Source organism: Eremomyces bilateralis (genome assembly GCF_010015585.1).
Source record: "Eremomyces bilateralis CBS 781.70 unplaced genomic scaffold P152scaffold_7, whole genome shotgun sequence".
In the NCBI taxonomy this organism is placed as follows: Eukaryota; Fungi; Ascomycota; class Dothideomycetes; order Eremomycetales; family Eremomycetaceae; genus Eremomyces; species Eremomyces bilateralis.
The window spans coordinates 980,579-994,044 of NW_022985073.1; the positions used below are offsets into that span (position 1 = coordinate 980,579).

The following is a 13,466-nucleotide window of genomic DNA, read 5'->3' on the forward strand; positions in this document are numbered from 1 at the left end:
GAGGAGAGTAGCCGCAGTTCCAAAACTCCCCGCGACCCTCCAACCCCACGCCAGAGTAATTAAACGACATTAAAATACAACCATCCAGCAGGATATAAATCGTACACCAACTTTAACGAGCCCTTCTACGAACTCTCATCTTCATCCCACCTCGAGGCTTTGCATCCATCCCCAATTCCTGAAACGCCATATCTCCAATCTTCAAGTCAAAGTCCGTAAACGGGACTCGCTGGGTAGAATTCGGCTGTACATCGACGGCCTCGAAGTCAAAGTCGCGGACCGTCAGCAACAGCGCAATCCGCATCTCCTCCAAGGCGAGTTCTTGCCCCGCACACTTGCGCGGACCTCGTTCAAACGGCCTCCACCCGAATTGAGTAGCGTGATCGGGATCGACGAATCGCTCCGGATTGAACTCGGCGGGATTGTGATAGATAGTGGGATCGTAGTGCATGCTATGTTGCACAGGCGCGATCATTAGGTTCGCCGTCGGGTAGTGTCGACCTTCCCACTGCACAGTGCTGTCCTCGTTGCCGACGCGGATTCCGAATCCGACGGGGTAGAGACGCAACGTCTCTCTGAGAACAGCTGTCGTGTATTCGAGCTTGTTGGTCTTATATGGTTCATGACGGAGTATTTCGACTGTGCGGTCCGTACTCGGATCGAAGACGCGAGCATGCTCGTCGCGTAGTTTCTGAGCGACGTCGGGGTAGCACGAGAGTAGCATATATGCCCACTGGTGCTATGTCAGCGAGTGAAATTGAGTAACCCACGGACTATAACTTACGCAAATAGTACTGGTGGTGGTTCCTTGACCGCCAATGAGAAGAGCCTTGAGACTAATCGTCTATTATTAGCACGGGCATGAGATCAAGGAGACCGAGACATACTTTTGCACGGCAAGATCTACAAATTCCGGGTCTAACTCCACCGAATCGGGCAATCCTTTCTCTTGACATTCTTTCAGCTTGTCTCTTAAGAAGAGATCCAGGATGCTGTATGGGTCTTTCTTTGTTGGTACGACTTTGGAGTCCCGTAGTAACCTATGTCTCTCTTTCACCGTCCGCCCAAGGCTCTGATCGACTTTTCGCCTCACGTTACGCAAAGCCCGTTTCGCCGTGAACTTTTTAACTGGATTCCACGTTTGATTGGTCGCGATGAAGTTCGCCATCATGACTCTCAAATTCCGCAAGTACTCCGACCCGCCTGCCTGCGCGTGCAATCGCTCATTGAACGTAATGCGACCAATGATATCGAAAACCGCCGCCGCCGTGTGATCCTCCAACCGGAATACTTCGCCGCTATCCGCCAACCTCCCCAGAGTGTCTCGGAAATGCAGGAATTCCTCGACCATCACGCTCACTTGGTTCTTGATATGTGCCGGGGCGAATGTCGGCGCCAGCATGTTGTGTAGATGCTTCCAAAGCGGGTTGTTCGATGTCGCGATGTTATTTTCCTTGATGAGCGGGCCGAGGAACTCAGATTCCATCTTGTGCTTCGGTAGGCTTTTGAGCACCGTGACTTGGTGAGCGGTCTCCGGGCTGACGAGGATAAGCTGGGCGGGACCCAAGGGCCACAGATCCATGTAGTAGAGGCCGCAGAGGTTGTATTTTTGGGCGATGTAGGTGTAATAGGCTTGCGGGTGGACGTTCGGGGGGAACAGCTTCACGACGTCGCCCATGATGGGGAGATGGCCGAACAAGAAACTATGAGGTGGTTTCGGCTGAGTGGACGTCAATAAATTGGTCGTAACCAAGGAGACTATAATTCGTTGCCAATGATCATGGAGATGGAATGAAACGTACGAGATCTTGGTAAAAACGTCGGATTTGTACAAGCCGAACCACGAAGTAAACCAGCGATGCTGCCGTAGCCGCCAGCACGATCGGTACGCCTTTGGAGTATTCCATCATGCCTATAGGTTCCGTGTACCTTTCCTCGTGGGCCGCGATACGGTTGTTTCGCGCTCTATCTTTGATCAGTAGATACAGCGGCTTCGCAGATTGCCCCTATACCATGACTCCCAAATCAAAAAAAAAAAACGACTTCCCAACTTTTAAGAGTGGACACGCAGATTGGAAGGATATCGTGAAAATAAAAAAGGTTTTAGACGGAGCGACTGGAACAAATGATTCAGAGGTGGTTAGCTCTCCTTTCTCGTATGCGAGTTCTCGCAACCGTGAAGCGATAAGATTGAGTCGAATGAGACTCCTGCTGATCAAAATCAAGCCATTTGAAGTCCTCATCCAATGAAAAGGCATGCGGAAAATTGGAAGCTGGAACAGACACGGCTTGAAATTTAAAGCAGCCATTCCGCTCCCCAGAAAGCGATTTAATAAGTCAGCAGTCAGCAAAAGACCAGCGACGTCCGTAAGCGCGCCTTGTTGTGCCTGAGCATTGGGAGCAGATATGGCAATATGGGGCGCGTGGCGTGACCCAAGACTTGTATGTATATGACAGAGTGCCACTTGGGAGTTGGGAGTTGGCTAGTTGGGGGCCAGTTGGCAGTTCCGCAGTTGTCGCCAGTGCCCAGTTGGGAGTTGACAGAAGCTCGGACCACAGCCAGATTGAAGCTCGGATATATCGCAACCGATACCGGCAATGTTGTCGATTTGCCATCTTCCATCAAAGCCAACACTCCGGAGTCCAGACACTCTCAAGCATCGACGGTCTGGACACTGTACCCTGTATCAAATCACCAATAAATAGTGTTGGTTCACTGATTCACGTGCGAATTCTATTGAACTCGATGCATTTTTTTGGATAGCAATAAGCTATTTCATGTTATTATCGTCAGTTGCAACCGATCCGGCTTCTGCCACCCCTTCCTTGCAAGAGGGGAATGTCAATAAGGTAGGTAGGTAGGAAGAGAAATAGGAGAATGCATGGTGCACCAGATACGAACGGATATCCTCCCATGAGCGCCCTAGTACTCCCATTCAAAATGCCTTAAGCTGATAATAAATGCATGAAAAGAGAACAGAAACTTGACACACGGTCTGGAGACCGGTCGATGAATGCGACTACGATGGTTATCCGACGAGCGACTTCGACTGCGGACCGGCGAGAAGCAATCATTTCGTAAGAAAGTTGAGGTAGTCGGCCACGATGAGCGTCACCATCCTAGAAATGTTGTCAGCGACACGATCAACCCGGAGTAACATGAAATGCACTCACGCATGCGGCGCGATTCGGACATAATACGTGGCGAAACCGCGGTAGAATCTCAGGATCCCCTCCTCCCTCGTAACCTTCGTGAAACAATCCAACATCCCCTTATACGGCAGCGTGCCATCCGGTCCCTTCGTCTGTTTTTGCAGCCGCGTCTTCACAAAGTCGAAGGGCAGGCTGAAGTAGCTGGCAAAGAACCCAGCGATCGCGCTCGCCGCTAGCGTCTGGTTCCGCGGCGACAGACTCGTGTCCTTCAGCTGGCTCTTCGCCTCGGAGAAGAAGGCTAGTTGGCCGAAGTTCAGTGCCATGGCACGGACGACTGTCGGATTGCAGCCGGCCCAGAGGGCGCCGATGCCTTCGTTGCGCGAGATGCGGGCTAGCGCGTCAAGGACGGACTTGTAATTGGCGCGCTCGGCAGCGGGTTTCAGGCCGTCGGATTGCATGCGAATCAGGGACAGATCGGCGGGATTGCCAATGAAGGCCGCTATTCCACCGGCGGCAAGGCCGGCAGCAGCACGTTCCTTGAAGGCGACCTGTCTGTCGGCCTTCGCCGCCCGGGCGTTCACACCGTTCATGAACGTGTCGAAGAAGCCAAGGCGGGCGGTCGTGTAGACTGCCTGGCGAAGGAGGCCGGCGGACAGTCCCGTGTATAGGTCGAGAGCTTTGCCTGAAGCGAGGAGTTCCCGCGTGACGGTGATAGGGGTGGGTTTGGGTCCGCCTCTGGCGCCCTCGCCCGCGAGTTGGAGGCGCACTTTGACCATGTCCACGGGCTGGATTACGGCAGTCGCCGACATTCCGCCGAGGCCGCCGTTGATGAACGGAAGCGCTGCTTTCATGAAAGGGCTGCGTAGAAATGACTTGGTAGCATCCTGAGGGTTATCTGCAACGTCGACCAGACCCGCTTTGGTAGCGCTAATAGCAGAGGTAGGTTGGGCCTTGGAGACATCAAGGTGGGTGGATGGAGGCATCCTGACTGTTGTCCTGTTGTCAGTCAGATCTGTCCCTCCCTATGCTTCCAGACGGGGAGTACGAACAATTTGTTCCAGGAATGGAGATTTCAACGATCTTTCAGCAATTGAAGCTCGTACAGTCCACCAAGCCCTCTTTTTCGAGGAGCAACGCGACTTTTCAAGGATTATAAGCGGTAGATATCGGTTGTTCTTGAGGACCTATGGTCCCTGGAGTATCCTGATCCGCAGCCCAGGTCAGCGAATATTTTTATCCGGCTACACACCATACCGTCACGGAGACTCGACACCTGCAGCGTGGTACCCACAACGATGTCCATGCAGCCGCGAACGCATCGGCAGGTGGTGATAGCCGGTATTGGCGATCACCGTGGCTCATTGCATTCGTCGCATTGCGTTCGTCAGACGGCTGCCGGTTTCACGGGAGTTGCTAGGACGCTGCTCGAGTTCCCTTCGGGATGTTTCGGGAAAGCGAAAGGCTCCACTCACCACGACAGATTCGTTTCCGATGCAGCGCTTGTTGGTCTTTTCAAGACCGTTGGGGGTACGTGAAGCGCTGTTCACTCGGCACGTTCCACACGTTCGAGAGGCGATATCGGTGACGTGATGGTGATGTTGTTGGGCTAGGCACATGGAATCCCACCACCAGCAGCTGGCGCTGGAAACTTATAGGTTTCAAGAACCGGGCGGAGTTCGACGACTGGAGCTCGAAAAGAATGGACAAAGGTGAGCAGAGTGCGATCATTCAATTACCAGTCATCATACAGCACGTGTCAACTCTCAATGGCTCTTTGATAGCCGATCAGGAAGATATTCGATTAATGGTTCACGAAAGAATCAGTCGGGTGGGATGGCGATACCGAGAGAGAGGAACAAGGGAAAGAGCGACAGGCAAACTTCCTGTTCTTTTTGAGAAGGCGCGGGCATAGATTCAGTCACGGGAGGGCAGGTGCGATATATGGTCGAAGTACCTGTACCTGCCATGTCTCCAATGGAACAATTTACCGTATATCTCCTCCCGTTGTACTGCTGCCGTATCACTGTCGTATCTGGGGGGGCAATCAATCAATGTGCGGATGGATGAACCTGGTGCAATGAGAGCTGAGATGAGAGTGCGGGGTAAGTATGATGACGTTTGTACCGGCTGGTCGCTTCCAGCGTTCCCTGTGACCCCCTCAGTCGCTTTTCTCCTCATCTTCTATTGAAACTTGAGATGAGACATTGACAAGCCAGCTATTGCAAGAAAAGACACTCCCGTACGACTCTCTGTGGTCTGTCGTCGTCCCGTGAAAAAATTGCTTTTAGCTCCCTGCAGACCATACTAGCCACCGCTCGGAATAAGCTCAAGTAGCTTCCGCTCCGATCTGCACCGAACAAACGCTCGGGGATCCACTATGGACTGTTGCATTCAATGCATGTCATTCAGGAGCCACCGGGCGCAGAGCGACCTCGGGTTTCTTAATGGCTTCTTCCCTGGAGCGTTTTTTGGCATTTGACTGGACTTTTGCTCCCGAGGCACCTTGCCCGTCTCGAGCAGCAACTTGACCACGGCGTCGTATCCGTTCCAGGCCGCCCTCGATAGCGGCGTCCGGCCGTCCTTGTCCTCCGAGTCAGCGTCGACCTTGCCCGTCTCTAGCAGCAGCTTGACCACGGCGGCGTGTCCGTTCCCGGCCGCTCGCAACAGCAGCGTCCGACCGATATTGTCCTTCGAGTCGGCATCGACCTTGCCCGTCTTGAGCAGCAGCTTGACTACGGCGGTGTGCTCGCTCCCGACCGCCCGCCACAGCGGCGTTTGACCGGAGTTGTCCGCCGAGTCGGCATCGATCTTGCGCGTCTCGAGCAGCAGCTTGACCACGGCGGCGTGTCCGTTCCTAGCCGCCCGCGACAGCAGCGTCTGACCGGAGTTGTCCTTCGAGTCGGTGTCGACCTTGCCGGCCTCGAGCAGCAGCTTGACCACGGCCTCGTGCCCGTTCACGGCCGCCCGCGACAGCGGCGTCTGGCCGGAGCAGTCCTTCAAGTCCGGATCAACATCATCCCTCGCAAGAAGCATGCGTACTACCGCATCATCTCCATTCTCTGCAACCCATAATAGCGGTACCTGGCTGCACTCGCATTCTGTGGAATGCGGGTGCTTTTTCCCAACAGCTACCTGAAAGAACTCTGTTGCCTTTTTTCTCTTTTCTTCTGCTTCGCTGAATGCTCCTATGTCTCCTAATATCTGTACAACGTTCCATGTTCGGATAACATTATCTATATCGTTCTCTAACTTTATCATTGTATGTTGCGACTGCAAATCATTTGTTCGCATGAATGCATCGTGTTGACTAGAATCCTGTATATCCTGAAGGGAGGTTTCCCAGTCCCAAATAAGAAGAAAATCGCGTATGAAAGATGCCGATTGCGCAAGTTCCGACCACTCAACATCATTATTCTTTGCATGTATGTGCTTCGGAGGTACGGCCGCGATTACAACAACTGTAAAATGATCCCCCCGTAATCTGACGATCGTGGGCATTAAGGCTCCTCGCAACAGACATATCAGGTCTCCGTTTTGAATGGATTTGGCCGAGGTCTGCAGAAGCCAACTAGCGCTCCCACTTATTCCACACCCTGGTGATGTCTTGATTATGGCTTTCACATTTTGTCTACCACCCGAAACATTGTTGATACCTACCGTTGCCACCTTGCCAAGTACACAGCCCTTGCTCTTAATAACCGCCGTCTCCTTTTCGTTCCAGGTATCAACGGAGACATGATCACTAAGAAGGAACTTGACCACGCGCTGCATAAGCACCCTCCACGGAAGACTATAGTCAGGCTCTAGGCCAGCTGTACTTAAATCGTCCGAGCACATGCCGAGCAAGGCATATACCTTGTCGTGGCGTTTCGTTGCCTGATGGGAATGGTACATATCAATGAGCTCGCCTAGAGAACAAATATCTAGCGAGAGTATCCCCTGCTTTCGCGACATATTCCTAGACCGGAATATTGCTCCTCGGATCAAGAAGGCAACTTGACTCGTGGAGAATTTGAAGCCTGCACCTAAAACGTCTAGACCTGAGCAGAAGGCATGACCATCAATCTCTATAGAACCACATATGATCAGAATATGTCGGGCTGCTGCCATTTCTTGCAGAACCTTAAACAGTATTTAGTCTATCCGAATATTGGCATTTAAGCTTTAGTGGCTTACCCAAATTCGCCGAAACCATGGCCGTTGAAGCAGTTGCAGAAATGCCGTTTGGTCTAATTCTGTGTTTGATATCCTTGCAGTGGTCTCGCCTGTGAGACGTATTGCCTCAAGCGCTCGATCGCTATCGTTCTCAGCCTCCCCAAGCCAAACAACTACACGGTGTGCTTTGGCGTAAATCTCTGCCATTAACGGGATCTGATCTTCTTTTTCCTTATCATTTGCTTGGTCGATGCAAATAGCATCTATCCAGATGATTCGAGAACAGCCATGGTCTCGGAGATGTAGAAGCGCCGTGTAGAGATTTTGCGTAACATCCAAACTTTGGTTATCGATAATGATGGTCTGTGGTTTGTCCTCGCTGCCCCAAACGTACGATAGTGCTTCGTAAGGATGAGATGGTTTATTTGAGTTTCGTAAGCGATAATCGAAGAGTTCGCATCGTAAGCTCTTTGCGTCCTTTTCGCTTGGTAGCAGTCGAAGGAGGCGGATGCTGGTGGGTAGCGAAAGCTGAGAATAACGATATTCCGACATGATGTTGGAGTCAACATGGCGAGTGGAGAACTTGAATTCTTCTTCTATCTTCTTCTAGCGCTCGATTCAGCTAGAGCTCTACTACCAGGCTGGAGACTTGAGTCGAGCCACTCGCTTCATTTGCACTCGCTCGCCAAGGACTCGCTCGATGCTCGCTCAAGATTCGTAGCGAGTCTCCCGCTAATCCTCTTCCATACTAGTCTACCAATCTTGCTGGACTTGGACCCCAGATTTGCTCGTTATGGCTATAAAACCATATGAATTACATAGCAATGACGGCTTCATGTCGAAATTCGATGTTCATTGCTCATGTTACAAATGTACAGTAGCTCAAAACCGAAATTCAAGTCTGTGTCTTGGTCCGGTTTCACCAAAAGTCCGTGAGATTTCAAGAAAACGAGATTCCGATCATGGAAAACATCAATATGGCATCGTATACAGACTCGTACTCCTCGACCTCGTCGTCTGAGACCCCATATACCACGGAAACAGACCGACTGCTAGAGTTTGTCCCCCTGCGACCTCAGCTCGACAAATACGGTCTATATGCGGTTGACGTTCCTCCAACGCGTCAAGCAATGCGGAAGAAACACCGGACAAGCTCCATATGGTACTGGGGGTTTACAGTACGGAAAATGGGCGATACAGAGGAAGAGATACCGTACTGGGTCTGTCGTAAATGCTGGTTTCAAGCGAAATCGATCAACGATATCAAGATGTATTCGACATCAGCTACTTCCAATGCCCGTCGACATCTCATAAACGATCACGGTTTTCTCAGGCATGGATCGAAGGTTATCCCTCCAGGACATCCAGAATCGTGGGAGGATTTTACAGGATACCGTCAGAGGACCCTCCTCAACGCCCACACAGCCTATTTGAAATGGCTAGTGGTTGATGGAGTGCCTTTTCGTCAGGCTTCGTCAAACAGCTTCAACGCGCTGATGGAGTCTTTAAGTGGTGGAGAGATTGAGATGGGAGTACGCAACCATAAGTCTGTGCGCAAGAAAATTGATCTCGCATACAAGGAATGTCGTCGTCTCGTTTCTCATAAGATCTCGCGGAGTCTTAGCAATGTTTCACTGTCTTATGACATCTGGACCTCTACGAACGACCTTCCTTTCCTTGGGATCGAGGCGCATTTCATCTCCGGGGAAGGAATACCGCGTCAACAAAATATCCTCTTACGGCTAGAGGAGATCGAAGGTGCTCATACCGGCGACAATATCGCACAGCTCCTTACCAAGGCTATCCAAACGTTTGAGATACAGGCAAGGATTGCGTTCCTAATGTCTGATAACGCGGAAAACAACTCTACCGCGGTTAAAGAGCTTGGGAAGCTCCTAAATCTCACTTTATCGGGAAGGCGTTTACGCTGTAGTACCCACATCGTGAATTTAGTTTGCCAACAGCTTTCCAGGGACCATTCGTCTAATATCGAAGCCAGCAATGACAATGGGCTTGATACTATACGACCTAGGCGGGCTGAAGGCTACACGGATTTGGATTCTGGGTTTCCTACCAATACCGACATAGAGCCCATTACCAAGCTTAAAGCTATCATTGGTCATATCAAAAAGAGTCCTAAACAGGAGAAAGAGTTCTTTACGATACAGACTGATATTATTGAGGATATGACGGGCAACGAAAAGTCCATTAAGACCGATCGGCCCCTTAGAATCGTACGTGAGAACGCCACACGGTGGAACTCGCGGTACGATTCGGTCCAGCGAGCCATCAAGCTGCGTGTCGCTATTGATCAGTACTGCGAGCGGTATCAGCACCTTCAGGGCCTTACCGTCGACGATTGGCGTATCCTTGAGAAACTTATCGAGTTGTACGAACCGATGAAGCATGCGACCTGGATCCTGGAAGGGAATGCGGACCATGGTGCTAAAGGGGCTCTTTGGGAGGCGTATCCATCGCTTCTTATGATTATCCGGGCCCTGGAGGGTTTCCTCGCGGATCTTTCACAGAATCAGGAGCTCCAGGAGCTCGTAAGGGCCATACAAGCGGCCCTGGTTAAGGCGAAGGAATACCGGTCTAAGATGGAGGATATTCCTGCGTACAGACTCGCCCTTCTCCTCCACCCAAAATACAAGAAGGCGTGGTTGGACGACTCCGAAGCTAGTAGCCACAAGACTGCCGAGCTCCTACGCAAACTCCGCGAGAATGTATCCAAGATACAGGATAATGATTCGGGTGCAGAGAATGCACAGGAGGCCTCGCAGGAGACCATCCCTAGTGATCGCCAAAGGGTCTACAAGGCCTTCCAGGCAGCCCTCGCGCCTCGTTTTGAACCACGTAATATCTCCACGCCCGATGAGGTCTCCTACTATCTCCGAGAGGCCCCTGAGGAGACTGATACGCCTATTACGTGGTGGGTAGCTAATCGCACGCGGTTTCCCGCTCTATACCAGATCGCTCTGGACCTCTTCGCGACTCCTTCCTCCGCCGCTGATATGGAGCGGATTTGGTCAGCTTGTGGGAGACTTCTTGATACCGAAAGGCCACGGATGGAGGGAAAAACGTTGAACAGACTGATTTGCCTACAGAATTGGTTTAATCAAGGTATTATCAGTGATATGGAGCTCGAGAGGATTATCTATCATCAGGCGTCTACGGAGGCTATGTAGATAAGTAGTGTAATATAGATTATCATCCTCTTCACCATCTTCACCACCACGAAATCTCTGTTTATACATAAGCAGGAAGGAAAGTTGGAACTTTATTTGGTTGGCGCAACCACGGCACAGGCACGCTCGCCAAGGTTCTTAGACGAGTGTGAGTAGAGTCGGGCGACTCGATTACGTAAGACTTGAGTTCGCTCAAACTCGCTCAAGTCTCCACCCTGTCTACTACTCACGCCACGCGCCCAACATATCCCCTCATATATTGGGCGCTAGACACCCCAATCAACATACCACCCCAACCAACATAGAAATGATCCAAGCGATGAGATTTCCTATATGGAGCCCAAAACAATGAGTTAATATACAAATTTGGCAGTAGATCTTTGCAGAACCATCCAATCTAGTAATCTCCCGACTGGATTAATTTCTAATCGCGTTGGGCAGGTTATATCTCACTTTTTAAGACCTCCCACCATGAGGTCGAAAATGCATCACGAATTGAAACTCCTCCCATCCTTCGAATTCACGCGTTATCGCCATGATTACGATATAGATGCAGAGGCGGTAAGACTATCACGATCCTTACGAGCTTTTTTGCGTGCTTCCTTCGCCTTTTCCGCCTTTTTCCGGGCGGTTTCCTTCTTCTTCGCCTCCTTGCGTGCCGCCTTATCTATCCTCTCCTGTTCACGGTTATCCACGATGGTCCTGCATTGGTCGACCGTAATCATGCCTCCTGAGAAGACCCGTCGTTTGTTACCCTCTCGGGCATTAAGTAATCTCATCTTTTTTGCGAGATCTGAGCCGTAGAGATCCTGCATCGCCTTCTTCGCTTCAAGGGACTGAGTCTGGGCACCTCTACACAGCTGATCAATGCGAGGACGGAGATGAATAGGGATACTTTCGTCCTCCTGGATGAAACTGCCTAACCGCCGTGTAGCTCGTACGGTGGTGGGAGTCTTCAGGCCAGGAGAGGCATGCTGACCCTCCTGGATACCCTGCTCAGGAGGAGTCAACGGTCTCTGTTCAGCCTCTCTTGGTGGTGGGCGGATCTTCTTAAGCACCATCTCAGGGTCCCAGGGATGTATTCCAGCCTTCCGGAAACCGCTGCGGATCGTGCCCTCGGTAAGGGCCTGCTGCCTCACTTCTCCAATCCCATCTAGAAACTCCAGCTTGGTGTATGCGGTGATACCCTGGCGGACCGCATACTCATACCTCTTCCCGTGGTAATGCTTCATTGGTTGGAAACAGGTAAGGTCGAGAGGCTGAATGATGTGCGTCGTATGAGGGGGAAAGGCAATCGGATAGATATCGTGTTCCCAGAAAAAGTCTACGAAAAGGTTCGTCTGGTGAGATCCGTGCCCATCAAGGAAAAGGATCCTCTTTTGCCCTTTTCTACCAGTCGGTCTAGTATGGCTCTCAAAGTGACGTATCCAATCGAGTGCGAATAGATCGTTACTAAACGCCTTCTCCGTAGCACCAAGAAGTATATCCTCATCGATATTCATCCCATCTTGGACCCATCCTTGAAGGATACATTTCCCATTCATGATAAGAGCGGCAGGAATCTCACGCCCCTTCGCATTTACGGCCTCTACGACGATAGCTACTTCACGGTTCTCCGGGACCGCCATTCGGCTATAGTTTTCGTCGGAGACTACGCGAACGAGCACGATTAAGGAGGGGCTGCCTACCCCGATCATAAATCCGGATTCATCCATATTCCATATATTCTCAGGTTCGATATTCTGGTCATTAATGATGAATTCGACGCCCTAGAACCAGCTCTGGATAGACTCGTAATCCTCTGCCTCTCGTCGCTTTAGATCTCGCGTCCTCTGCTTCATGGTCTTGATCTCAGGGTGTCGTTTAAGATACCGCGCAACCCAATGCTGACCCAGAGGCGGAACGATAGACCCCGGTGGTCCACCGTTATATTGATCTAGTGCGAACTCCGCAGCTGCTTTGAATTGCGCTTTCGTCGGTGGTAGACGGAGTACATCTAACCGTCGTATATATTGAGCGAGATATTCCTCTGCAGAAGGAGGAAGGCGAAAACAAGTATCTCCGGGCCGCCTAGAGCGGGACCCGGTGGTATTGAGGCGGGCGAGGATACGACGGTATAGAGATTGGGCACCAAAATGCCGCGCCGCAGCCGCTGCATTAGGCTGTTCGCCTGTACGGACCGATTGAGCAGCCAATTCCACGCGTTTCTCCTCGAGTAAATATTCAGACATGATGGGTGGTGGTGAGTATTAGGTAGGGCAAAACCGTGATACAAATTGATGGTCTTGACTGACGAACTTGAGCAGAGTAGAACACAACGAAACAATATCGGTAGAATATCAGGAAAAAGACTAATTCCTTCAGAATTGGTGCATCTTTTAATTTACTATCAAATTTGTATGGAAACCACAACGGGAGGCGAAATAACGCGAAACGTCGCGTTGGAGATCATTTCTATGTTGGTTGGGGTGGTATTGATTGGGGTGTCTAGCGCCCAATATATAAGGGGATATGTTGGGCGCGTGGCGTGAGTAGATACTGTGAGGGGTCACTCCACCACAAGATGCATCACCAATATAAATCAATCGATACATTACTATTACAAAGGCTAACCGCTCTAAAAACTTCATAGATGGAAAGAACAGGCTAATATTTAGTATACCAGCCCTTTGCCTCAAGTACAGCCTGCAGACGACGCGGTAAACTCTCAATTAGCGCGTTTACCTTGTCTTGGCCGATGGAATCCCAGGCCTCTATTATTGCGCGCATCATCTTGATCCTATCGACCTGGTTATCCTTTAGACTACCAAAATCCGGGTATTTTCGGTATAAATAATCTTTCATCTGCCTCCAAATGTGCTCAATTGGATTCAGGTCTGGGCTATGAGGTGGCCAATCGATGCAAGCAATCTGATGGTCTTGGAACCACCTAGTCGACAACTTTGAGGTATGAATCCGCGCGTTATCTTG

General features: G+C 50.9%; 6 protein-coding genes across 6 annotated transcripts; all 6 read right to left on the reverse strand.

Moving 5' to 3' along the window:
• Positions 1–112: 112 nt before the first annotated feature.
• Positions 113–1,678, reverse strand: P152DRAFT_448755 (cytochrome P450; the record flags this gene model as incomplete). Its single annotated transcript, XM_033678075.1, has 3 exons — positions 113–733; positions 785–836; positions 888–1,678. 3 exons carry the CDS (start codon positions 1,676–1,678, stop codon positions 113–115), a joined length of 1,464 nt encoding a protein of 487 aa, XP_033535084.1.
• A 1,048-nt stretch (positions 1,679–2,726) lies between these two features.
• Positions 2,727–4,141, reverse strand: P152DRAFT_457816 (mitochondrial 2-oxoglutarate/malate carrier protein-like protein). The gene is made up of 2 exons (XM_033679310.1): positions 3,175–4,141; positions 2,727–3,120 (listed from the first exon to the last, which is right to left on the reverse strand). The coding sequence occupies exons 1-2, from the start codon at positions 4,134–4,136 to the stop codon at positions 3,072–3,074; spliced, it is 1,011 nt and encodes a 336-aa protein (XP_033535085.1). The 5' UTR covers positions 4,137–4,141; the 3' UTR covers positions 2,727–3,071.
• A 1,841-nt stretch (positions 4,142–5,982) lies between these two features.
• On the reverse strand, positions 5,983–6,228 carry P152DRAFT_378674 (ankyrin; the record flags this gene model as incomplete). Its single annotated transcript, XM_033675678.1, has 1 exon — positions 5,983–6,228. A coding segment is annotated over one exon (246 nt), but the record flags the coding sequence as incomplete, so codon positions are not given.
• A 255-nt stretch (positions 6,229–6,483) lies between these two features.
• P152DRAFT_367610 (HET-domain-containing protein) lies at positions 6,484–7,860 on the reverse strand (the record flags this gene model as incomplete). The annotated part of the gene is made up of 2 exons (XM_033675450.1): positions 6,484–7,275; positions 7,330–7,860. Coding segments are annotated over 2 exons (1,323 nt in total), but the record flags the coding sequence as incomplete, so codon positions are not given.
• A 3,175-nt stretch (positions 7,861–11,035) lies between these two features.
• P152DRAFT_448758 (uncharacterized protein) lies at positions 11,036–11,728 on the reverse strand (the record flags this gene model as incomplete). Its single annotated transcript, XM_033678076.1, has 1 exon — positions 11,036–11,728. One exon carries the CDS (start codon positions 11,726–11,728, stop codon positions 11,036–11,038), a length of 693 nt encoding a protein of 230 aa, XP_033535088.1.
• Positions 11,729–12,764: 1,036 nt separating this feature from the next.
• On the reverse strand, positions 12,765–13,466 carry P152DRAFT_320249 (uncharacterized protein). Its single transcript, XM_033675206.1, has one exon. It carries the CDS (start codon positions 13,124–13,126, stop codon positions 12,875–12,877), a length of 252 nt encoding a protein of 83 aa, XP_033535089.1. The 5' UTR covers positions 13,127–13,466; the 3' UTR covers positions 12,765–12,874.